We start from the raw sequence: 26,887 nt of genomic DNA, 5'->3' as shown, positions 1-26,887 counted from the left end.
TTTTACCATCTAAAATCTTCCCGTGCACACACCGAGTACAACCACCGGTTTTTAACAAGTTTTGTCCAGCGGTTTAGGAATGCATACAGAAGTCAAACCCACAAACAAACCCACAAACAAACCCACAAAAAACCCACAAACAGGCACTTCTCAAATAACACATAGTATGATTGTTATATATATATATATATATATATATATATATATATATATATATATATATATGTATTTACTCTTTTTTATTATTATTATTATTATTATTATTACAATGCATTGTTCCTTGAGCAAGATTTACTTGAAAAACTCGAGCAAAATAACCGTGCTTTTTGCTGCTATATGCTGCACATGTTCTTAGCCGTTGAGATCACAGGAGCTCTTTGCAGAGCACGTGCCAAAGGGTCATAGCCTGACTCAGGGGGAAATATTCGCGGTTTCACAACTACATGGTTTCAAACAGAACATTTATGGGAAAGCTGATTAGATAACTGCAAATCTCACATTTGGAATAACAACAATATCATGTTAACGGTAGCCGGTAGGTAATAATGAAAATAAATCTATGATTAACGGTGACTAATTTAACGGCTACAGTTATTCCCACCTTCTTGTAGGAGTGGCCGGGAACATTTCTAACTCAAGTGTTTCACGAACTGGCTCGTTCGGTCTGAGGTTCGACTGCAGGTATTGGGACTTTCATCCAGGTTACCGGCGGTAACTCATGAACTCCTTGCGAAAGATACCATGGGATCTTTAACGTGCACCAACAACCAATGCTGGAAGATATATTTTCCTGCCTAACATCCTTCTGATGAATGGCCCACATTTAGGATGCCTTGCCCTCCATTAAAAACATAGTGCTGACTGGGCAAAGCTGAGTTTTATAGTTGGGTCTAGATTTGAACCCATGCTAGGCAGCTCAGAGACAAGTGCCTATATCTCTTCGCTATCCTGCAGGCCAATGTACACATATATGATATTTGTACAAGATGAAAAGCAAGTGAACAGACTCGTGGTTTGTTTCGGGTCATGCAGGTCATTGGCTATTTATCAGGTGTTGCTGTTTCACCAAAAAAAAAAAAGCAATCCATATTTCACTATTTCTTCTGCCAAGGCATTAGACTTTCACATTCTCAACAATAATGGGGCACCTCAATCCCTATCCATCACTCCCATTCCTACCTCAGTGCAACCATGGCAAATGCAGTGCATACAAGCAAGAGAGCCAGGTGAAATAACTAATCTGGGTTAAATTACTTGTCCAACTTTAAACTGTCGTCATAGTGAATTAAATTTGGGCATTGCATTCACGTGCGTGCCCCATTCTTCGGAGGGGACTTTAAGTCAACTGTCCCATCTGCCAGCATTCATCGGTGGATGTTAAAGATTCCATGCTTTGGAAACGTATTTGGGTAAGTTTTATATAAACCCACGTTTTGGCAGCATTTTGAAGTCACTTAAATGTCTGGTCTTATCGACCATTCATGGCCAACATAAGTTTCTTTTTTGTTGTTGATGGAACATTGAGCATTTGTTTATTAGTCCCCTATCAGTTTCACCAGAGGGGACTTTAGGTTTGCTCTCCGTTTGTCCGTCTGTCTGTCTGTCCATCTGGTTGACCATCCCACCTATGGTTTTTCAGAATTTTTTTTCCCATAACCTTTAACACATTCAACTGAAACTTGGTACATGGCTTTATCACCACATGTCCAACCCTTTTAAGTCTGAGTTGATAATGTACTTATTCACCTCCTCCTCCCTCTTTATTCGAGCCTTTTGCATTTTCTTTCAAACTATGTTTTTTTTCTCTTCTCCCTACCCAGACATAAAATCCATTCACACCAATCTGTCATATTGGTCCAAAAAAAAAAACTGAAAAAAAAAATTCAGTTTTTCACATCGGCATGATGAGTATAGACACATTGCTGATTATTGGTATTCAGAAACAGAAAGCACTAAATAACGCAAGGACAGCAAATCTCTTCAGCCCTCACTTTCCACTGACCAGTCTTAATCCCACAACTCCACAAAAACTTTGCCCGACCACTCAATCACCCCCACCACTGAACCAGCAATGCATCATACCATTTCAATCTGATCCAATTGACTCAAAGTCCAGTGCATTGGTCCAATTCAATAAATCTCAACATATCTAACCAAGGATGACAACATTCATCGTTCATACATCAGACACACCTCCTGACTTATGGTGAGCATTGCCACGGATCATGTCTCACAGGGTAAAACCACATAATTCACAAAGAACAACTATCCTTCTGCGTGCCTTCTGGTTTGCAACATGGTTTGCAACAGCAGGAACAATTTTCTGGGTGGCAGACAGAGGGTTGTTCTTTGCGGACTATGTGGTTTTACCATGCGAGACATAATCCACGGCGATGCTCACCATACGCCAGGTGTGTCTGATGTATGTACATATGTATATATATATATATATATATATATATATATATATATATATATATATATATACATATATATATATATATATATACATATATATACATATACATATATATATATATACATATGCATACATATACACACCAAAAAGGGTGTGTGTGTGCTTTTATCTCCATAGGCGGGTTTCAGAAGGTGGAATGGATCCCTCCCAGGTCTCAAAGTACCCACAATCGTGTGTGCGTAGTTGTTGTTGTTGGCTGTTATCTCCATGTGTGGGTTTGAAAAGGTGGAATGGATCCCTCCCATGTCTCAAAGTGTCCACCGGCATGTGTGTGTATGCGTGTGCGTGTGTGAGATTGGAATCTACCTATGTGGGTTTCAGAATGTGGAATGAATGGAGTCTTCCCAAGGCAGGCTTACAGTGTCCACCTTCATTTTGATACGGGGTCACGATTCACGGACCAAGCTGTGATATTTTTCTGTTCTCAAAGTTTTGTGCCGAGGGCTGTCTTCAGAATCGTTACTGAGCGCAGGCCGGCTTCTAATTAGAGTTCATTTGTAATAATATTCCCAGGGATGGTTTTGAATATCTCTGAGGTTCTTCTTCATCATTCCCTTGAGGTTCATCGTCATCACTTGTCTATCTGTAATTCCAGCAATCTGTGTGTGTGTGTATGTGTGTGTGTGTGTGTGTGTGTGTGTGTGTGTGTGTGTGAGTGTGTGTGTGTGTGTCTGTCTGTCTGTCTGCGACCGCCGTTTCTCGACGACCGCCGGTCCGATCTGATTGAAACTTGCCAGGAATATTGCCGGGGCCCCGCGGATGTGCATTTCAAGGTTTGATATTAATCGGACGAGCGGTTCCCAAGTTACGGCCATTTATCTGTCGACCAATGACAGGACAACACAATTCTTCTTCGTTTGATATGACGTCACAATTGACGCTGGGGACCTGAGTATGTTTCCCAAGTTATGGCCATTTATGAGACGGTTGGTCCAATCTAATTGAAATAATCCAGTTATCGTTTACGCACCTACGGGCCCGCCCCTACGGGCCCGTACTAGTTATGATAAGTTACATAAAAAGTTCGAGTTTCATGGCATTTCGTCAATTTTTCACAGAGTTATGCCCTTTTTAAAATTAGAAAATATCATTATACATAGGTCAGTGTTCAGCTGCCCTGACTCTACCCCACTGCTTTACACCCATTGGCTGGGCAGCTGGTCTGACTCCACCCCAATAAAATAATGTGCTGCCATTGCATGAGGCAGCACAGATCAACAGGCCTCAGGCCTTAGGCCTGGGTGTTAGTCCATGGTCCAGTGCAATTGGAATGATCCCAGGTATATAAACACTATGTATTATACATAAGCCGTACACGTTTTTGCTTCATCTATGTACATTGGGTTATTTTTAATATGAAAGAAGCAAAGCCAAGAAATGAACAAGGTGAGTTAGAGTTTCTTCTTCTTCATTTTGGTTCTGGTATTGGCTCAAACATGTGTTAAAGGCCCAGTTACACCTTGACGTTTTAGCCAGCTTATGCCGATTTTTTGAAAATTTGTCTAAAACGCTGGTACACGTCGAATACGTTATGGGTAAGTTTTGATAACATTGAGAGCACGCTGAAAAACACTGCCATATGTCGAAGTACGCTGGCTTTCATCGTTGTACTTTGCGGTTGTCCTCAAATTTTCCATGCTTGAAATTTTAAGACTTATGCCAGCGTATGACTCACATGTTCCGCATAACGCTGGCCATAAGTTGTAGGCACGTCACGCGATCGTTGACACACGTCGACACACGTTACTTGTAAGTTACTCATAAGTCGAAACATGTCGAGGTAATGTTTTGCGTACCCGAAACTTATTTCTAACCTTTGGGTAACATGTTGTACTCACGTAACGCGATCGGTGACACACATCGACACACGTTACTTGTAAGGTGCTCATAAGTCGAAACACATCAAGGTAATGGTTGGCGTCAGTGTTCCAGACTCCCTGGTTTTATGATTATTTTTTTTCTTCCTTCCTTCGGTATGATGGTAATTTTGACACTTCGATTTCTAGTGTGGTTATAATATAATATAATTAATAGGCTGCCACTCAACGATTTAAATCATAACCGCACTGTACACTGAACAACCGTCACACCGAAGAAAAAAAAAACGGGAGTCTGGAACACTGACGCTAACCATTACCTTGACGTGTTTCGACTTATGAGTACCTTTCAAGTAACGTGTGTCGATGTGTGTCAACGATCGCATATCGTGCGTACAACTTATTCCCATCGCATGCGGAGCGTGTGTCATATGGCAAGTACGTCGTAAAATTTTCAACATGTTTAAAATTACAAGACGTACTCCACTTAATACGACGTATGATAGCGTACTTTAGCGTTCTATTCACGCATACCAAACTTACCCATACCGTATTCGACGTGCGCCAGCGTTTTAGACGCATTTTTCAGAGGTCGGCATATGCTGGCAAGATCGCCAAGGTGTGACTGCGATGTCGACACTTCCATTTCTGCGGCGGTTATGATTTGAATTGTTGTGCGGCAGCCTTTTCATAACCTACGCCACGTCATCGTCGGCGATGCGTGCAGCGCGCTATGCCTAAGTTCGACTATCGTTGGGCATAGGTTGTGAAGGCCGACAACAGGTTCAGCATTCGTTGGTATAAGTTATCGATAACACAACGAAACGTTCTGTGTCCGTTACTAATATGTTGTGCATAAGACCAAGTCGTTATGAATACATCCGCATCTTTAAAAAAACATCAAAAGTTCAACGTAAGCCAGCGTTTTACATACATTTTAATACGTTGCCATTGCTGGCTAAAACGTCAAGGTGTGACTGGGCCTTAAAGCAAATTAATTTTTATCTCCGGTTTGTTATCCTAGTTGTCTTCAGTGGTGGAAGGATGTTAAGTATTCACCCCTGTTTGTCTGTTTGTGTGTCCATCTGTGAGCAGTATATCTCAAAAAAATTATGGACAGGTTCGGACAAGACTTGGTGAACAGGAGTGACAAGGACAAATTGATGATATTTTGGTGAAGATCTGGATTTTTAAAAGTGATTCTTCACCATTAAGAGATAGGGCCAAAACGATATATATATATATATATATATATATATATATATATATATATATATATATATATATATATATATATATATATATATATATTATGATATTTCAAAACGTTATGGATGGATTCAGACGAAACTTGGTGGACATGTTGGGTATGTGGCAAGGACGAATTTATTAAAAGCAAATAATAGAATTTTTAAGTGATTCTTCACAATTGTGAGATGGGGCCAAAAACAATACAGAGCACAATATCTCAAAGCGTTGTGTATGGGTTATGATGAATCTTCATCTTGGTGGATGAGTTGGCTAGATAACAAGAACAAGCCGATTAGATTTTGGTCCAGGTCCGGATCCAGATCCAGCCTGTCAGTAGAAACAAAAACGTAAACTGTTCAGCCTGGCAGAGGTATGCACTCTACCAAGTGCCATTCTAGTTAGTTACATATTGTATTTGCTGCGCACATTCCAAAAGACACGGCAGAAGCTTGGTGCAATCGGACCTCACCCCTTATCAAGGGAAGAGGAGGAAGAGAAGACATGTCCTTGTGAGCACTCCAAAAAGTAATCCCAAGGAGTTGAACCCGATTAAAGAGAGTAATTCTAATCACATTGCATGTATTAGCAAAGAACCCATCCTTATGGATGGGTTAATAATCCCCCCTTCCCTTTTATGATGAATAACATGAAGAGAATTGGGGTCCTCCCTACTCAGAACCCCCCAGGCTATGATTTTTTTATCCCCTAAAATCTCCTTATACACACGAGAACAACCATCAGTTTTCAACTCATTCCATCTAGTGTTTAGGTGTGGTATGGGAGCATGCGCCGGAGAAGCGTGTCGCTGCGTCCACTTTCCATTGGTCCTCCAGGGGCCTCCACCTGGCCATTCCCCAGTTATATGCATGGCCCATCCCCATCTCCTTGAGATGCCGATCAATCTGCTGTAACCATGAGGCACGTGATCGTCCTCTTGGACTTCTCCACTTATGAGGCTTCCTCGCTGAGAGAATGTGGTGAGCAGGATCAACAGGAGCAGGAGCAGCCACATGTCCATACAGCTGCAGCTGACACTCACGGACTATACAGGTAACAAATCTCATTTGTGTCTCTCTCAGCAACCACTCGTTGGACACAAAGTCTGACCAGCAACAGTCAAGGATTCTCGGAAGAGACCAGGTATTGTCGAGTTATGTCTTCATCTCAGATTCTTGGTCAGAGTCCAATGCTCACATTTGCAGAGCAAGAGTGGGAGCACCAAGGACTTGAAGACTCGGACTTCAAATCCTTGGTTTTTGGCCTGGGCTTCAAGCCTTCAAGACTTCAAGTTTTCAACATGCACTTCAGGACTTCAAGTCCAATAAGTACCAAGGACTTACGGAGACATGCCTATCACTGCCAAGGTAAGTGAATCTCTCTGCGACCTCAACATACTAACTACAAACAGGTACAGACAAGATAGCAGCATCCAATATGTTATTGAAAGACTGGATCTTCGTTTTGACCTCGGAAACTTGTTATCCCAGTGGCTCTCATTCCTCATTCAGCGCCTTGAGGGCCCCACAAGGATATCAGCGTCACTGCAAGGATGACCGCATCATCTGTGAAATCAAGGTCAGAGATTTTGACATTTCCAAGTGATGCACCACAGCTTGATCTCTCAGACATCTTCCCCAGAATCCAGTCTATGCAAGCGTTGAAGAGTGTGTGCACCAGTACACACCCCTGACGAACTCCAGTAACAACGGGAAATCAGTCAGAGATGGTATCACCACATCTGACAGCACTCTCAGTACCAGAGTAGAGTTCAGACATCAGTTTGATCAGTTTTAGTGGCACCCCATGAAGACCGAGAATCCTGCAGAGGGTATCACAATTCACTGAATCGAACGCTTTGTGGAGATCAATATTGGCTGTGAGCAGCCCCTGCCGAAACTCTTGTCTGTGTTCGGTGAGGACCCGAAGAGCAAGGATACGGTCAATCATTGACTTTTTGGTGGAAGCCCAACTGCTGCAGGCACTGGTGCTCAAACAGATGGTGGCAAACCCTTTGAATAATTGGTGGCGATCCCAGTGTTTAGAGGTGCATCAAAGTCAAACAAACAAGCAGCCACTCCTCAAATTTTGTATGTCATGATTAACAACTGCAATAATAACAGATTACCAAACTTTACTGACGATATTGTATCTGATAGTAATTCTTTAGACCACAATGTTGCCTATCTGTGTATCCACCTGTCCCTCTGGTAGTGGTGGAAGCCCATATTCTTGACAGAGCTTTTTATTCTTATTTTGTGTACACATGATTGAGGCTCATGGTAGAGCTAGAGCAAAATAGGAGGGAACAAAAAGGAAAGGGGGAAACGTCAACAGCAGAGTGGAAGTGAAAGTGAGATGAAGGGGAGGGTGAGAAGTTCACTTGGGGTGAACAAGCTGCACACAAGCTGAATTAAACACAGCAAGAAAAGGAAGAGGGAAGCAGGGATGAAACAGAAAAGGAACAAACCAACCGACAAACGAACAAATGAAAAGAGGTGAGAAAGAGGGGGATCACAATAACCTGGAAAAAGGGAATGCTTGTGAATGGGGTCATTGGGGGAAGAAGAAATTATGAGTCTGGATGGGAGATCAACTGAGGTAGTGGTGAACAGATGTTTTGAAGCTCTGGAGGGAAGAAAGGGACTGAACAGACTGGGAAAGTTGGTTTCAAAGGTGAGAGAAAAGAGTAACAAATGAGTGGAGGTGAGCAGTGAGCCTTGATTTTGGGAATTTAACAAGAAGAGGGTTCTTGGCAGATTATGTGCACACTGCAGAAACCTGGGAGGGACAGAACCAAGAGAGGGCAGAGGGTGCAAGACCAAAAATGACACGTTGTGGCACTCGTGACAAATTGTGAACATTTCTGTAGATATAATTAATCCTAGATGGGTCGCCACTCCGTCGCAGGGTGCAGAAACCCACTCAGCAGCCATGTAACTCAAACCCACACCAGTGGCAATGCAGCAAGGCATTCATTACCCCCATGTTACCCCCACAACCTGAAGCGAAGGGGAGATGGGAGCATTATTATGCAGAACCTGATAGTGTTCAAAAAGGGAATTTGTGTATTTCATGTAATGTTTTACTGCAGAAAAAGGACAAACTTGTTTGTGTATGGATTGGAGAGATGAGATCGTTTGTGGTGCTTCCGCAGCATGAACAACACGAACAGCACGAGCAGCACGATGGCGATGACAAAAGGGATGGAGATGCTGATAGCAGGGACTAGGTGAGGGGATTGTTGTGTTGAACTTGAACCAGAAGACCAGCCAATACATTTTTGTGGAACAGTAGAAAGATCTGAAATGGGTCAAAATAAAGGGTGTCAATGATTTTCAAGGAGACAAAATGTCTGTGTTATTTCTATTGGTAAATGAAGAGTTTAGTAAGGGATTTGGACAAGGACTACAATGCATATTGTGCAAAATAAAAATGTCTGCCATTCAAAAAAGTCTCAGTCTACTCAGTTACCTCAAATTACCTCTGTCTGCAGGTGTTGTATTCTTATCAGGTAAGATCTTCAATTGGACCTCGACTTTCAATGTTTGGCTATCTCCTTCTACCTCGACCGAACATTTGTAATGGCCTGCATCTGCCTCAGAGGCACCAAGGATCATGAGTGATGCATTATTCTGAGGGTTAACCATTCGCAGGTGTTTGTCCTGGGCCAAGACTTTCCCAGATCTTCGCTTGAGAAAGACCTGTGAATTTTTGAAAGTTTAACATATTATTATGCAGTTTGTTGTTCACTGGAAGGAAAATACCATATTTATAAGTCCACGATACTTCTAATACGTCATCCATCTATATATTACTAAAACTCTCATCTTGAGTATATGTATGTATGTATGTATGTATGTATGTATGTATGTATGTATGTATGTATGTATGATCCCGAAATACAGCCAAAACGGTACAAGATAGCACAAAATTTTTCGGCCCACCGTACTCACCATTCTCCTGCAATGTGCAGTATCAAGTTTTGTTCAAATCGGGCAAAGAAAAAAATTATTAAAAAAATCAATTCCCAATTCAAACATGTACTCTTCAAGAGAATTTCATCAATGCATACAACCTCAGCAGTATAGTTCGCTGGAGCTATCTTCTTCTTTTTTTCTTGTTTTTTTTTAATGATTTTTTCATCAACCGCTGTCACAACGGGAACCCAACGAGTTCACGGGTCGTCTAGTATATAATAAAACTATACAGATATCAAATAATAATCATGACGTAACATGAAAGGTCATTCTATTGGCTTTTTAGCCAGGGATCTGAAAGATAGTGCTGTTATACTTGAGGCCATATTGGGCCAAGTCTTAATGAAATGTAAAAGCAAGAAGGAACCCGAAGAAGTAAAGAGCAAAGATGGAGTCATCAGGACGAACCAGGATAGGATTCGGGTTTCAGCCACTACTCAACAACCCTCAAACCTATCCATGTGCAACCAAGTGAGTCTTACAAAAAATTTTCTGCAAGAATTCACTTCTCCTTGGAGAGGTAGATAACGAAAGAGAGGAATAGAGAGTAAAAGAGGTGAAAGAGAAGAAAAAGCAAGAATTAGAATGAATAAAGAGAAATGTGAATGAATAAATAAATAAATAATTAGAAAAATATATAAAGGAAACATAGAACAAACATGTCAGGAAGAACCTGGACAGATAAATTTCAGCAGTTACTCACCTGGCTCAAACGCAGCAACAGGTTTCAGATACCACAGGTCCATCAGCGAGAAAGAGCACAGTCCACACAGCATCAGGATATTGTACAAACATAATGAACTAACAAAGCCAAACTAAAGGCCCGGTCACACCTTGACGTTTTAGCCAATGTATGCCGATTTTTGAATTTTTTTTCTAAAACGCTGGCACACGTTGAATACGTTATGGGTAAGTTTTGATAACATTGAGAGCACGCTGAAAAACACTGCCATACGTCGTTGTATGTTGGCTTTAAACGTTGTACTTTTTGGTTGTCCTCAAATTTTTTCATGCTTGAAATTTCATGACGTATGCTGGCGTATGACTCACACGTTCCGCTACGCTGGCCACAAGTTGTATGCACGGTCTGCGATCGTTGACAGACGTCAACACATACTACTTGTAAGTTAATCATAAGTTGAGACACGCCGAGGTAATGTTTAGCGTACCCGAAACTTATTTCTAACCTATGATTAACGTGTTGTTGGCACGTTACGCGATCGTTGCCACACATCGACAGACGTTACTTTTAAGTTACTCATAGGCTGAAAGACGTCGGTATAATGGATCGTCCTTGCATCAGCGTCCACGACCACGGCCAGGACACTTACTTTCAGCATTCTTCAAACTTTTCTTCGGCATGACGAGGATGTTCACACTTCGATGTCTAGCTTGGCTATGATTCCAATTGTCCATCAGTAGCGTCTATTTAAAATAGTCGAGTTTGAGCGTTTTAACACACTCAGAAGAAACGCTTCAAATTTCAAAACCCCAGCGTCAAAAAACAAAGGCGAGTGACAGCAATTTAAATCGTTCATTGTAAACAATGAAAATAGTTGAGTGGTACCGTTTAAAAGTCGTTGAGTGTAAACAAAAAATGCAATTGTTGAGCGCAAGCGTCTACTTTCAATAGTGGGGTTTGAGCGATTTAGCACGTTCAATAGAAACGATTAAAATTTCCGAGCGCCAGCGTCAAAAAACAAAGGCGAGTGACAGCAATTTAAATCGTTCATTGTAAACAATGAAAATAGTTGAGTGGTACCGTTTAAAAGTCGTTGAGTGTAAAAAAAATCCAATTGTTGAGCACAAGCATCTACTTTCAATAGTGGAGATGCAGCCATTTAAATCGTTGAGTGGCAGCCTATGAATAGCAAACCCCATGTCACCGGCAAAGATAAACTGCCGCACGATATGGATAAGTTAGGCTATCGTTGGGCATAGTTTGTGAACGCCGGCTTCACGATAATTATTCGTTGGTATATCGTATCTATAAGTAATCAAAGCGCTCTATGCACATTATTAGTTCATTGTGCATTTGTCCAACCCGTTATGAATAGACGCAAATCGTAAAAACAAGCTATAGCTCATTGTTGAAAAAGCCCCATAAAAAATTAGCCGCGAAGAACTTCGAACAATGGTGAAAAGATGTCTCCTACCCGTGGACACGCGGACGCAAGGAGGATCCATCATAACCCACACCCTCCCCCTCACACTCACCTACTACTGCCAACATGAACAAACTACTACTAATACTAATACTAATACTGATACTGTTACTGCTGACATGGACATCGACTCAAAAAGGACTCGAAAACACTGTTGGGTTCCCCTTTTATGAGCAGCATTTTTATATACCAATTCCCAAAACCGCTGGGAACACGTCTTTATATGGCAGTTGTAAGCTAGAAACAAGTTAATTTTTTTTTTTTGTCGACCGGAAGACGTCATTGGAATACGTCTACATACGTCGACGTGTGTTGGGACTACGTAAAGTATTGGTTCAAAGCACGTCAAACATAAGTTAGAAATAAGTTTCGCGTAAAAAAGACATTACCGTGACGTGTTTTGACTTATGAGTAGCTTATAAGTAGCCTTTGTGGACGTGTGTAAGCGTCCACATATCGTGTGTAAAACTTATCCCCATCGCATGCGGAACGTGTGTCATACGCCGAGTACGTCGTAAAATTTTGAACATGTTTAAAATTTCTTGACGTACTCTACTTACTACGACGTATGATAGCGTACTTTAGCGTTCTACTCACGTATACCAAACTTACTCATACCGTATTTGACGTGCCCCAACGTTTTAGACACATTTTTCTTAGGTCGGCATACGCTGACAAGATCGCCAAGGTGTGACCGCGATGTTGTCACTTCCATTTCTACGGCAGTTATGATTCGAATCGTTGTGCGTCAGCCTTTTAATAGGCTACGTCACGACATCGTCGGCGATGCGTGCAACGCGCTATGCCTAAGTTAGACTATCGTTGAGCATCGGTTGTGTAGGCCGACAACAGGTTCAGCATTCGTTGGTATCAGTTATCTATAACACAACGAAACGTTCTGTGTCCATTACCAATGCGTTATACATAAGACCAAGTCACTATGAATACGTCCGAATCTTTAAAAAAAAAAACACCAAAAGTTCAACGTAAGCCAGCGTTTTACATACATTTTAATACGTTGCCATCGCTGGCTAAAACGTCAAGGTGTGACCGGGCCTTAACAATAGTGATGGGCTGTGTTATAGCAATATCAACCAATTAGTTGGGCTTCTTAAGCAGTACTCTGAGACTATCAAGAACTTTTGCTGGAGGGGTTTTAAGCGAGACAATATGGAAAGATTATTCTGCTGAAAACGGGATTTAAAATTTTTTTTGATGTGCCATACTTAGCCGCTACTCCACGACCCTCAAACTAAATACTAGAGCATTGGTACTGTCCAAGCAGTTTCTTATCAAGTTTTATACTGGGTGCTTTGCCATTGCCTTCCCAGTGTTGTTTGTCCACGCTCTGATCCTCAAGAAAGGAAGCAGCATGTACCATTTTATTTTTCATAAAGTCTTTGGTATGATTCGGCCAGGATTTGAATCAATGACCTCCCAGACTCAGAACAGACAATCTAACTAAACACCATCAAGTCTGGTGAAAGCAGGATACTTTGAAGAATTTATTGCTGAGACGTCTCTGCCAAGTTTGGGTACATGTCGTTTTATCTCTTTGGATAGACCAGTAATTTGTGAGCCTTTGACAGACTGAAACACATTCTTACATCAAGGTCTACTTTTAAATGCCACATAAGTAACTGAGAAGGGAAGTTCACCAATGCAAAAAATTTCCCCGTTGATGCAACTAATCCAGATTGAAATCCCATATACTGTGTTTTATTTGTCTTGTAATTAATGTAAAAAGGAAATTTGATATTTACATGTCTTGGCTGTTTTTTATATGTTCACATGTCCTTGCTCTGCATGCGAGTCGCTGCCCCCCCCAACCCCTGAAATATATCTTGCAGAGATATCATGTGAGTAAAGGAGACAGGATGACAAGGTGTGGGGGTTGGGTTCATGGTCCAACCAAATTGACTCATACAAGTGTCAATCTGGTGCTATGTTTATTTGTTTGTTTTTGCCAGAATGATGATCATTTAAGTTTCATTATGATTGAATCCCTCTTATGTATTGTGCTTAACAGGCTGCATCACCTGAGTTTTTTTTTTTTGTAGTGTTGAAGCTCGTTCAAAAGCTGAAACACAGAATGGATCAAGGGGTGAAAGATGGATAGAACCACAAACTTTATGTTTTATTTTATGTAATGGTTGTTATTAACATTATAAGTGCTGTGGAAATTCTTGTAAAATTTGATATAATGTGTAAATTTTGATTCTTCTGCTCACTTCAAGAACTGATTCTCCAATGCCCCCCCCCAACCCCCTCCACTTTTTTCCTAACTCCAACTCCTTCTCCGAACGAGAGAGTGCATAGAATACCCTACCCTAACCCATGCAGTCTTGAGAAAATGGACTTGGGGAGTGTCTTTTCAACACTTGCTTTGCGTTTCTGAGCAGGATCTATATTAGCTTTGTTCGTGAACTTTGAATGACAGGCGCAATGGCAACCAAATGAAGCCGATGCATCAAACGGAATAGTACAGAGCTGAACTTTCTGCAAACTCTTCTCGGAAAAACTGACGATTTTGGAACGATATTTGAGAACAAGATGGATTTAAACAAACATCATTTGGACAGAGTTAGCTTTGTCATTCTGTCTGAATCTCGCTGTTGCTCCGCACTCTGAGCGGAAAATTTGACTAGTCGAGACGACGTTTAATATTGCCCAAGTTCTGCTAAACTGAAGGTTTTTGGAAATGCCAACAAGGCGAATTGTGTTCTACAGTGTTCAAATATATAATTCAATTGAAATAAAATGAAAGTTTTTAAGGCTGTAAAAAACAACAACATTGAATCGGAAGTTTACCACCGTTGATGTCCCGTCTTTTACACCACCTTATTTAACACATTGAGTTCTTTGTACCTGTTGTTTGTGTCCTTTATGATGTCCCGAAAAGCAGTAAGTTTCATGTTTGAAATAATTTTCAATTTTGTTTTTGATTGAAGCCAGACAGACAGACAGGCAGACAGGCAGACAGGCAGAAGTTATTGCTTAACTCTGCTTTGCGCTATGCATGTGAGGTAATTATGCACTGGAACGTTGTCTATACAATTTATTAGCATATTGCCAGAGCATAGTTTGTGAAGAGTAGGCGAGCTATCACCGGCATCTTGGCCAAATTCCACACTCCTATTCTAAACTATTGGGAGCATTACATCAGTTGCAGAGCCATGTCCCGCAGAAAATGATGCCATGTGCTGCATCTATCTATCTTCTATCTATATAAATAAATATCAGTGCATGTCAGTGTGTGTATGTGTCTCCTCCATAACTCCAAAACCATGAAACCAAGCGGTCCCAAACTTTGCATGCATACTGAAAGAACTCTAAATGATTGCATGAATCAGGTCAGGTCAGGTATGGGAGCATGTGCCAGAACAGCGCGTCCACTTTCCGCCGGTACTCCAGGGGCCTCCGTCTGGCCATCCCCCAGGCAGATGCCAGGCCCATCCCCATCTCCTTGAGATGATGGTCAACCTGTTGCAACCATGAGGCACGTGGTCGGCCCACTGGCCTCCTCCACTCATGAGACTCCCTCGCTGAGAGAATCTGGTGAGCAGGATCAGCGTCAGGAAAACGAGCCACATGTCCATACAGCCGCAACTGACGCTCACGGACTATGCAGGTAACAAATCTCATCCGAGTCTCTCTCAGCAACCGCTCGTTGGACACAAAATCCGACCAGAGATAGCCAAGGATTCTCCGAAGAGACCTGGTACCAAAGGAATTAAGTCTCCGTCTCAGATCCTTGGTCAGAGTCCAAGTCTCGCACCCATAGAGCAAGACTGGAAGTACCAAGGACCTGAAGACTCGGACTTTCGTCCTCCCGCACAGGTACAGGCAGCACCACACCCCATGATCCAGTGAATCCATGACTCCCCAGGCCCGACCCAGACGTCTATTGACCTCTGACTCGCAGCTAGCAGAGACATGAATATCACTGCCAAGGTAAGTGAATCTCTCCACGACCTCAACATCCTCACCACAAATAGACACAGACAGGACAGCAGCATCCAAGATGTCACCGAAAGCCTGGATCTTAGTTTTGACCCAAGAAACCCGTAATCCCAATGGCTCCGACTCCTCATTCAGCACCTCGAGGGCCCCCAAGAGGATGTCTAAAGTCTCCGCAAAGATGACTGCATCATCTGCAAAATCAAGGTCCGAGACCTTGACATTCCCAAACGATGCACCGCAACTTGATCTCTCCGACATCCTCCCTAAAATCCAGTCCATACAAGTGCTGAAAAGTGTGGGGGCAAGTACACATCCCTGATGAACTCCAGTAACAACTGGAAATAAGTCAGAGATGGTACCACCACACTTCACAGCACTCTCAGTACCAGAGTAGAGTTCAGACATCAGATCGATCAGTTTTGGTGGCCAAGTTTTGGTGGCGAAGACCAAGAATCCTCCAGAGGACATCCCGATTCACTGAATCGAACGCTTTACAGAGATCAACATAGGCTGCAAGCAGCCCCTGCCGAAACTCTCGTCTGCGTTTGGTGAGGACACGAAGTGCAAGGATACGGTCAATCGTTGACCTCTTTGGTGTAAAGCCTGACTGCTCTGGACGCTGGTGCTCAAGCAGATGGTGGCGAACCATATCAAGAATTATCCGAGCAAAGACCTTGCCCGGCACTGAGAGCAGCGTCACCCCTCGGTAGTTGTTGCAGTCTTGGCGATCACCCTTCCCTTTCCAGAGAGGGACAACAAGGCCCCTCTTCCAGTCAGTTGGGATGATGCCTGTGTTCCAGGCAGAGCACAAAACTGCATGCAACGACACGAGTGCAGCATTTCCACCAGCCTTGAGAAGTTCGGCATGGATGCCACAGATCCCTGGAGCTTTGCCCCGTTTCAACTGGTTCACCGCAGCCCATGTTTCCACAAGCGAAGGTGGACCATAGTTGATTCGAGGGTCAGCAACAGGGATTGTAACACCCTTGACGTCCAACTCGACAGCTGGGGGATCAGCCTGGTACAACCACTCAAAGTAACCGGCCCAGCGGGCCTTCACTTCAGACTCCTCTGTCAAGAGCCTACCACTCTCTGCTCGAACTGCAGTGCTCCGAGGGATGAGCTTGGATGAACGTAATGCGCGAATTCCCCTGTAAGTGGGACGAGAATCACCTGTCCACAGGTGATGCTCTACCCCCTCACAGATTCCTCGCACATAGGCCTCCTTGTCCACCCTCAGTGCACGTACAGTTTTACGCCTCAGCTCCCTGAACAGCTCAGCTCTGCCATTCAGCCTGGCCCTGCGACTCTGGTCAATGGTATCCAGTGTCCCTTGAGAGACAAAATTCTTCTTTGCCCTGCGGTGAGCTCCAAGGCATCCACCGGCAACATCAAGGACGGTGGTCTTGAAGGCGCTCCACAACTCTTCAGGACCCCCCAAATTTTCCTGACCTGACAGGAAAATTGGGTATTTGGGTAAATTTAAGCTCTCCTTTTGAAGATAATTAATGGGGTGCACATCACGAAAAAAAAATAGAGGCTTACACTTGGTCAGCCTGTTTTCCCCTCGCAGGGGTTTTAAGCCTCCATTTTGTTTCGGCCTGCTCAAAAATGTCTTGCCGAAGGAGAGCGATGTACTCTCACAGACTAATTAAAGAGTATAACCAAAATCTGTGTTCAGATTTGAGGATCAGAACTCGTGAGGTAAACTAAATAAGTGTCGAAATCTGGAGTGAAATCTGAAATTTTTCTTTGATTCACGATTCTTATAACAAGCATATTTTTTTACGGAAGACTGTGATCCCTCCTTCTCCATACTTAGATAAGAAAATACAAATATGTATTTAATTATAGTCAGGAGGCCAGGAAAATTCCCAAGAGATTTTTTTTTACTTCTTCTTTTAGAAGTTATTATGTACACGTACACTTTAAAGAAGTGATGTACACGTACACTTAGAAATGTACACATACACTTTAAAGTTATATGAAATGTGCATGTCCACTTTCATACACTCAACATCACCTCGGAGTTTATGTTTATTTTCAAAACTAAAACAATGCATTGAAAACTGAATTCAAGGTATGTTTTCATTACAAAGAAAATAGTCATGATTCAGTCCTTTTGTCGCGATTTTGTATGTACTGTATGCTGTCGAGATGTCCAGGGGTGTGTTCAGTTACCAAGCCAAGCCAGCCGTTTCTTACGTGTTGAATGGAGTGTTTCCTTGATTGCTTAAGCCCCTTGGTGAGTGCTCTACAATAAACTTGGAAACTGAACACCCCAGATTCATCACATGGTGACGAGGATAAATATCGATACCATGACATTTCGGCCATATCGATGAATTTGTCCCTCAGTGGGCAGATTTCAACACAATGGGTGGCAAATTAGAGGTGATGAGGAAAGTTAGAGGTTGGTTGGAATCGAAAGCAGGTTATATTTTAAACCTGGTTAAAAACACTTTATTCACTGTTCGTGACACAAATATGGTATCAGATGTGAAAAATAACTTAAGATGTGACAATGATTGGAAAGTTCGGTGAAGGAGTCACATGACCTCTCAAATGCACGAATCATAAATTATTCAAAACCCCAAATTAGTACAAACACAACCTATATATCGATTTAAAAGTAATTTTACTGCTCATCTAACAATATAACTCTCAAGGGTGAAATAAGACTTTGTAGAAAAATTGTTACCACCTTAGCTAACTTCTCTAAATGTACACCCTCAAAAATTCCTTTGCGGAGGAGGGAGGGGAGGGGGTGGGGTGGGAGGAGGCAGGGGTGGAGTGGAGTGAGGGAGGGGAAGGGGTGGGAGGAGGGATGCGGCATTGCCAGGCAACGCCGGGAACCTTTGTGAGTACAATATAAGGTTCATTGCAGAAGAAGGAGAGTAGGAAAAAAAGGATTAGAGGAGGAAGAAAATAAGCATCCTTGGCAATTATTAATATAAAGCTGAGACCAAACAGAAAGTTGGCCGATATTTCAATCACACATTGGTTAGGAATATTATTACCGGTATTTAAAAAACAACTTAATACAAGAAAAAGCTGATTAAGTTTGTAAATAATTCAAAGTTGTTTATTGGTAGTGCAGTTAATAAATTGCATATAAGTAAGTAAATAAATACATTAAAGGTGGAGCGTAGGGAGCAGAATGATAAAAGCACATATAAATAAATAAATAATTCAAGGTGGCATGATGTTGATAGTGTTGATGGTAAAATGCATAAAATAAATAATTCAAAGCTGTGTTGGCAGTGGAGATGGTAAAGTGCAGAACAAAAAACAAAAATTCAAGGTGGTACCAGTATTATGTTGGTTATGATGATGGTGGTATGTATAAATAAATAAATAAATCAATCAAAATTGTATGTTGTCCTTGGGATGGTAAAGTATCCCGACATAAATAAAACAATTAAATTCAAGGTGGTACGTAGATAGCAGTGATAGTAAAGTGTTTATAAATAAACAATTAATTAAAGGTGCTCTGGAAGTTTCAGTTATATACATATATACATATTCATATTGCGAACTGTGGTGTCTGTCCATGCGTTCATCTGTCTCCCATTTACGGCGGCCACTTCCTGAACTGTGTTTGAAAAGCTGCACATGCAGGCAAGGCTCAACATTCACTTTTGAAGTGATGGGAGCACAGGCATGAATAATTTTGATGCCAAATTTTATTTCAAAAAGAAATCCAACCTCCGCTGCCCGATGTTGCACCACCATTTTGTGGTGGGCAGTAAAAGTAGCTCAGAGCTTTGGCTTTGAGTGATACCAAGAGTACACCACAATTAACCTTGTTAAAATCCATGAAATAATTTAAATTGATAGATTAACTTTAACTTTTCCGTCACTGGAGACGGGTACTTTGCTTGCGTTTCCCCAGGGACGGATACTTTTGCTTGCTTTTCCCATCACTGGGGACAGGTACTTTTGCTTGTTTAAATATATAATTCAAAGTTCTGTGTTGCTATTGGAGATGGTAAAATGCATGTTAATAAATAAATAATTCAAGGTGGTGTGTCAGTTGCAACGATGGTAATGTGTAGATCAGTAAATAATTCAAACTTGTGTGTAGGTAGTAGAGATTAAATAATCATATCTGCAATTGTAGATAATTGTGCTATTCCCACTTGTGCTAACTAAAAAAATAAAAATAATGGAAGTAAATAAATAGATAAAGTTAATGGAATTGATTGGGTTGAGTCCAGAGATGATTCATGGCATGTGGGTATGCAATGGGTGTGATGTAGACCTTTTTCCGTGTTTGAATTTTTTTTTTCCTATTATGCTATCTTTCTGCAATATTTTTAAAAAGCAATCTGCTCTCGATTGAAAAGAATATTGAATTGTCATTATTCTCTTGAAAAAAGTGAAAACACAATTCTGCATTCAATGACATGTGGGTGACATACAGTATGTATCAGTTGCATTTGGTGCAGTGTAAAGGTGTTATCTGTTTCCCAATCAGTGAGACAGGGCACATTAATGATGGCAATACGTTCGTTATACCGTTTTGTTGTTGTGAAACCACGTGATGAGTCCAAAAGACCTCTGGTGATTTTTTGACGATTGTTGAAGGCAAGGCAACGTGACGTTTCCTCCGATCTCCACATTCATCTGCACGAGAGCTGAGAGAACAATATCGATCATTAAAATGCGAGGTAGTGGGGGACAGTGGAAAGAAGTGGGACATTAACCGCGATGTCGGCAACTTTGGTCCATTGAATTGCATGCTGGCGTACATTGGAAAAAGTGTCTCTTACACCACTCAAAAGAGTTCCACTGTCATTCGGCCAGCTGTGACATTGTTATACATTCTCTTAAAAGGAACTTCAATGCAGGAGGCCATGAGACCCATTGATGCTTGTGCTGCGGTTGCCAACCTATGGCTGTCCATGCTCTAACTAGTCCTTTTTAACTGCTGGGCATCAATCAACCATTTTTAACGTTTTTGGCATCCCCCAGACTCAAAACAGACATTCTAACCATTACACCACCAAGTCTGGTAATCAGACAAGATTTTCAAGTACTGTACCCATTTTACACTCTACCCTAACCTAATGTTGAGAGCTTTCTGACATGGTGTCACTGATACGCTGAATTGTCTCAAAATCGAGGCTCAAATACATTGTCAGCAGTTTAGGAAGCAAATCGGAAAAGCATTACTCACAACACAAATTACAGAATTGAAATGAACATGTGATATGGTAAGGATTTTGCAAGAATATAATTCCACTGCATCTTTCATGCCTCCAGAAAAGTACATAGTGCCCGAACAGCCAGCTTATATCAAGGTCTCCAAGGAGAAAGTTAAGGTTAGAAAGAAATGACAAAGATTTAAGTTAAAATAGGTGGGGTAAGTGTTTTGACATATTCAGTTATAGTTTCCTACATACTTAGTGGGGGGTACACATAATGGGGGGAGGGGGGAGTGCACTGAGACACACCAAGATCATTGCTATTTGAAAACAAGTGGTGCCAGGCACAACAAATCCCGCCCATTTAAGGCATAAAGTTATTTTGGGGATCAAATTAAAATTTGATACATCCTTAACCTGAATGTTAATTATAAGGAATAGAATAAGGAATATTTTAGTCTTAGTTTGAAGTCAATTAAACCATTTTTGACGAAGTTATGAGCGAAAAAGATTTTGACCTTTTCGTGAACTGACATTGACCTTTGACCTAATTGGACCCAAAAGTTAATGGGGTCGTCCGAGGTTCATTACCCACCTGTGGATACAATTTGACAGTGTTTGAGCCAGGCGTTTTCCCGTAAAGTTGTATTTTCATAACCATGTTTTAGTTTTAATGGAAAATTTGTAATTTTGACCGATGACCATGACCCCCAAAACTTCGGACCCGACCGATCTTCACAAATATGCATTTTTCACTGTAGGAATGGGTAGGATTATAAGTGACAAATATAATAAGGTTCACTATAAGCTTATTTTGAAGTAAATCAGATCATTTTTGACGAAGTTATGAGCCAAAAACGATTTTGATCTTTTCGTGACCTTGACCTTGACCTTTGATCCAATTGGACCCAAAAGTTAATGGGGTTGTCCAAGGTTCATTCCCCACTTGTGGATTAAATTTGATAGTGTTTGCTGAAGCCGTTTTGCCGAAAAGTTACTAACAGCAGACAGATAAACAAACAGACAAACAAGCAGTCATAGACTGGTACTTACGAAATCGTCAACTTGACCTCTGACCTTGTCTAATAAAAGCTGTCTCTAGAGAAGGTTGAGACGCAAACCACAAGTTTCTACGATGATTCTGTACCAAGCCATCAAAAATCGTAACAACGACCGAAGCAAAAATCTCCATTTCTCCACGCAATTATTTAATATTATTTTATCAAAGTCACAAAACCGTAATATTCGGCCATTCACCAACAATCTTTACATAATCCGACGGCTTTGCGAGTCAATCATGTGACGATAACCATTATTGGGATAAAAGTGACTTTTAAACACCATCTTTATCGAAAACACCGTCAGCGCGCACATGCAAAAACCTTTACGTGACTCAACGATGCCTCTGCTCGAGCGCGCTGCACCACTTGACGAGCCGTGATGTGGCGAGTGAAATATTTTTTATACAATCTTAAAACGTCTCCAAAACATCCGATTTTTACCAAAATTTCGACAACCCAGTGTTAAGCGTCCTAAGCGATCGCAAAAACCGAAGAAAAAAATTAAAATCGAAGTTAAAACGAACTCGTAACGTCGACTGAAGCAAAAATACTCCATTTCTCCACATGAATTTACGGAATTATGTTTGACCTCACTGTGACCTTGACCTTTGACCGATTTTGACCAAAATCTAATCAGCGCTAGCTATCACCCTCCTGAATCACGTGGTGTAATTTGACATTGGTAGCTTCTTCCGTTCTCGAGTTATCATGCCTACAAACAAACACACAAACACACAAACACACAAACACACAAACACACACACACACACACACAAACACACACACACACAAACAAACAAACACACAAACAGAGGACGGAAGTCAACAATATACTTACGAAATCTTTAGATTTCAGAAGTAACAAACCGGACGATTACAATATCCCGCTCCCTCCCTCCGGGAGGGGGCGGGATAATAATAATAACTGTGAACCTGACTCACACAAAACGTAATGATTAAATATAAGCTTGAACAGCACATTGGAAAAGTTGGATGGAAATTTCCTAGAATGTGTTTACAAGTAATGTTTATTGTTATTGTCTGAGATCGTGTTGATTGGAGCAAGCCGGAAAATGACTTCGATAAGGAGACCTCGAATTTGGGCCACATCTTTGGAAGCCAGCTGAGGCAATTGTACACCACAATTGTAATTGGTGGTAGAACCGACGGCCATGAATTATTTTCTCAAATATTCTCATGTAACATGACTTAGAAAAGAAGGTGTACACAGACCAATTAAATGTTACATGGTTGGTATGGGGTTCTAGCTCAATGGCATGTCATCTACACCTTAGCAGGTATTCACTCCTGGACTTGTGGAACCTTTTCACAATTGCTTTCCAAACCTATCATCATGAATGATTTTTTAACCTTTGATCTTTTTTCTTCTTCTACTATTTTATTCTTATCACCTCCACCACCAAAGGTGAAGGAGGATATGTTTTCACCCCTCTCTGTCTGTTTGTTTGTCTGTGTGCAGGATATCTCAAAAAGTTGTGGACAGGTTTGGACAAAACTTGATGGACAGGTTGTGTGGGCAACCACGACAAATTGATTCGATTTTGGTGAAGATCCGAATTCGGTTCTGGATACGGAAATTATTTATTGTTAAAAGTGACGTCACCATTGAGAGAAAGGGCCAAAAACGATATGTAGCATGATATTTCAAAAATGTATTGGGCCCGATATATTCTCATGGATCAGGCATTACATTACATTACATCAGGCATTACATTACAATGCCATTACATGGCATTACATTACATTACATGGCGCTCCACCAAGTGCCCTTTTAGTATTTTAAGTGATTCTTCACTATTCAGAGATGGGGTTAAACTAATATATAGCATGATAACGATATCTTAAAAAAAGTGTGGACCGATTCGGATGAAACTTGGTGGACAGGTTGGGTGTGTGACCACGATGAATTGGTTCGATTTTGGTGAAAATCCGAATCCGGATCTGGAGAACAAGAATTATTTAATTTTAAAGATTCTTCACCATTGAGAGATAGCACCAAAAACGATATGTAGAATGATATTTCAAAAATGTATTGGGCCCGATATGTTCTCTTGCATCAGGCATTACATGGCAGAGGTATGTGCTCCACCAAGTGCCCTTCGAGTTATATATGTTGTGGCAGCCATCGGGTTCATCCAATTGCCCGGTCCAAATCCCGACAAACCAAATCAAAGCCATTGCAATGGCCTGCCGATTCAATCATTCCGAGTCGGATCATGGACCTGTCTGCCACATTACCATACTCCAATGGAACCATCGAGCCAATTGATCCATCATGATGATCGGAATCGTGCACCCATTCTCTAATGGTGATCAAGTGGTGTCGCTGGGTGCAGGCATTGTCTCGTACTTTGCACCGCCCATACCCAATCTGTCTTTTAATAGACATGTATAACTAAAATGAGTGATCAGAAACACTCTAAGCACCCAAAAACCAAATGTTTTTTTATTATGTATTTGAACAAAAATGGCAGGAATACAAATGAAGAAGCAATACAATTATAACTAGATGCCCACTTTATAACTGCGAGCAGTTATGCAGGGGCTCAAGCAGCTCCGCACTTAACCTACCAATGCGGAACTTTAAGTGAGCTGACTAGCCACGGGGATAAAAGTTTGATTAATGAAACATCATCAATCCTGGAGTGTGGCAGCCATATTGTATTCAAGGAAAATATTTTTAAAATTATTTCTCTGAAACCGCTTAAACCATCAAAGTGATAATATATATATATATATATATATATATATATATATATATATATATATATATATATATATATATATATATATATATATATATATAATCAACTACCCTTGGGGTATTCAAGTATAATAACGATGATGTCATCCATCGCGTGGTTTGGCAGCCACATTGGATTGAAGGAAAAACTTTAAACATTTGTTAGCTCTGAAATGGCTCAACGAAAATGAACGACACTTGACATGTGGTTGACTCCCCTCGGGGACAGAGTTTGGTAATGATGACATCATCAGTAGCGTGGTCTGGCAGAGAAAAAAATGTTAAAGTTTTTCCTTCAATCCACTATGGCTGTCAAATGACCGATGATGTTTCAATTAGCAAATATTAATCCAATTAGGTAGTCAATGTCATATTTAAAGTATTACATCAATCGATTGGGCAGGTTGAGAGAGGAGGGTTTTTGAAGGTTTCAGCTAAAATCCAATATCGCTGCCAAACCACATGACCTATGATGTTTTAGTTATCAAACTTTATTTTTCATGGGTAGTAGATCAGATGTATAGCCTGGTGTTGGCTTAGTGGTTGGGGTGGAGGATTGGGATCCTAGGGTCCTGAGTTCGAGCCCCGCTGGTCAATGACTCTACATCAGGGGGGTTGACTCAGCCTGTCATCCTTCTGAAGTCGGCAAAATAAGCACCAGTATACAGATAATAATTATCCCTGTGTGTCGAAGGTGACAAAAGGATTGGCATCAGGATGGGCATCTGGACGTAAAAACATTGCCACAAGAAAGGGTACCATGATTGGAGCCCACAAAAAGCTTACCCCTGCTCAGGGAAAAGGCTATAAAATGGTGTGATGAAATGGTGTGAGTAGATCATATGTATAAGGTTTTACATCAATTGGTGAAGCGATTTTCAAGGAAGGAGATTTTTAGAAGATTATTTTTTCAAAGTAATATGGCCGTCCTCCCACATGACTTATGATGTCATAAATTTACAATCTGACTCCGACTTGGTAGTCGATCATACTTACGAAGTTTAGTGTTGATTGGATAAGGTTTGTTCATCTCTCAAATATGGCTGCCACACAACTTCACAGGTGACATCATCATAATCAAATTATATGCCTCAACGGTAGTGGATAATTTGTTTAAAGATTGGCATTGATAGGTTAAGCGGTTATCAGAGAAATCTTTTTAAAAAGATTTTCCTTCAAACCAATATAGCTGCCACACCATTTGACCGATAACTTTTTACTTAACAAACTTTTATCCCCATGGCAAGTCGATGACATACATAAAGTTTTGCATTGATCGGTTGGGCAGTTTCAGAGAAGATTAATTTTTGTTTTTAGATAAAATCCAATATGGCTGCCAAATCACGTGACCGATTATGTCATCGTTATCAAGCTTTATTCCCCATGGCTCGTCGATGACATTCATAAAATTTTGCATTGATCGGTTGGACAGTTTCAGAGAAGATTATTTTTAAAGTTTTTAGATAAAATCCAATATGGCTGCCTAATCACGTGACCGATTATGTCATCATTATCAATCTTTATTCCCCATGGGGAGTTGATGGCATGTGCCAAGTTTCAATTTCTTTCGTTGAGCCGTTTCGGAGAAGTAGCTGTCCAAATTTTTTCCTTTAATCCAATATGACTGCCATACGACATGACCTATGACATCACAGCTATCAATAGAAAATTATCCATGGGGAGTCACTCCTACGTTGAAAGTTTGGCATTGATCGGCCAAGTAGTTGCGGAGAAAAAAAAATTTAAGCGAATAATAGGGTAAAAAGGGGGTGCAAAGTAAAATAATAATAATCTGAACAAAATTCAATGGGGTACAAGCCTGAATGGCTTGGTCCCCTACTTAACCCTCTCCCCAAATATGCACCCATGCCTCAATAAACAAACGGAAGTTCCTTAATTATGGCAAACCATCGAGTATAATCCTTGCCAAGAAACTGCTTTGACAGAACCAATGCCATGTAACGATCGGATATACGCTTATGAGGTTCATTCAAAATGTTCCTGAAATTGGGTCGTTTTTTTGAGCATTCAGGAGCATTGGTAATTTACTTTTTACAAGCCGCTTTCCAAAAAAAGAATAGACAAATAAAAATATATTAATTATACATTTATATATTGAAAAATAACACATTCATGTGTCTTGGACTGTTGTGAATATCTCATTCGCAGCACCTTTTAAATCCCCCTTGTATTTCAATGTTTGCTTTACCCCAACTTTTTGTCGACAAATATCGAGGCTTCTGGAAGACTAGAAAAATAG

General features: G+C 41.0%; 1 protein-coding gene across 5 annotated transcripts in view; it reads right to left on the bottom strand.

Annotated features, from left to right (window-relative positions):
• LOC147017789 (uncharacterized) overlaps positions 1–26,887 on the bottom strand; it is a 41,176-nt gene that overhangs the window by 12,608 nt on the left and 1,681 nt on the right. For 4 of the 5 annotated variants that reach the window (XR_015062141.1, XM_085896781.1, XM_085896783.1 and 1 more), the window contains exons 3-5: positions 20,174–20,292; positions 9,029–9,248; positions 8,652–8,847 (exon numbers count right to left, since the gene is read on the bottom strand). Coding sequence is in view for 4 of the 5 variants with exons in the window: in XM_085896781.1 (XP_085752907.1) it covers positions 8,652–8,847; positions 9,029–9,248; positions 20,174–20,292 (535 nt within the window). In the remaining variant the exon portion in view is untranslated. Of the gene's footprint in view, positions 1–5,678; positions 5,875–8,651; positions 8,848–9,028; positions 9,249–20,173; positions 20,293–26,887 lie in introns of those variants that run through there. The other variant, XM_085896785.1, reaches the window with a different exon arrangement.

Source organism: Eptatretus burgeri, chromosome 10 (assembly GCF_056783735.1).
Source record: "Eptatretus burgeri isolate ZD-2024b chromosome 10, Ebu_testis_v1, whole genome shotgun sequence".
In the NCBI taxonomy this organism is placed as follows: Eukaryota; Metazoa; Chordata; class Myxini; order Myxiniformes; family Myxinidae; genus Eptatretus; species Eptatretus burgeri.
Note: the sequence above shows the minus strand (reverse complement) of the source record. Positions and strands in the feature narration are given on the sequence as shown.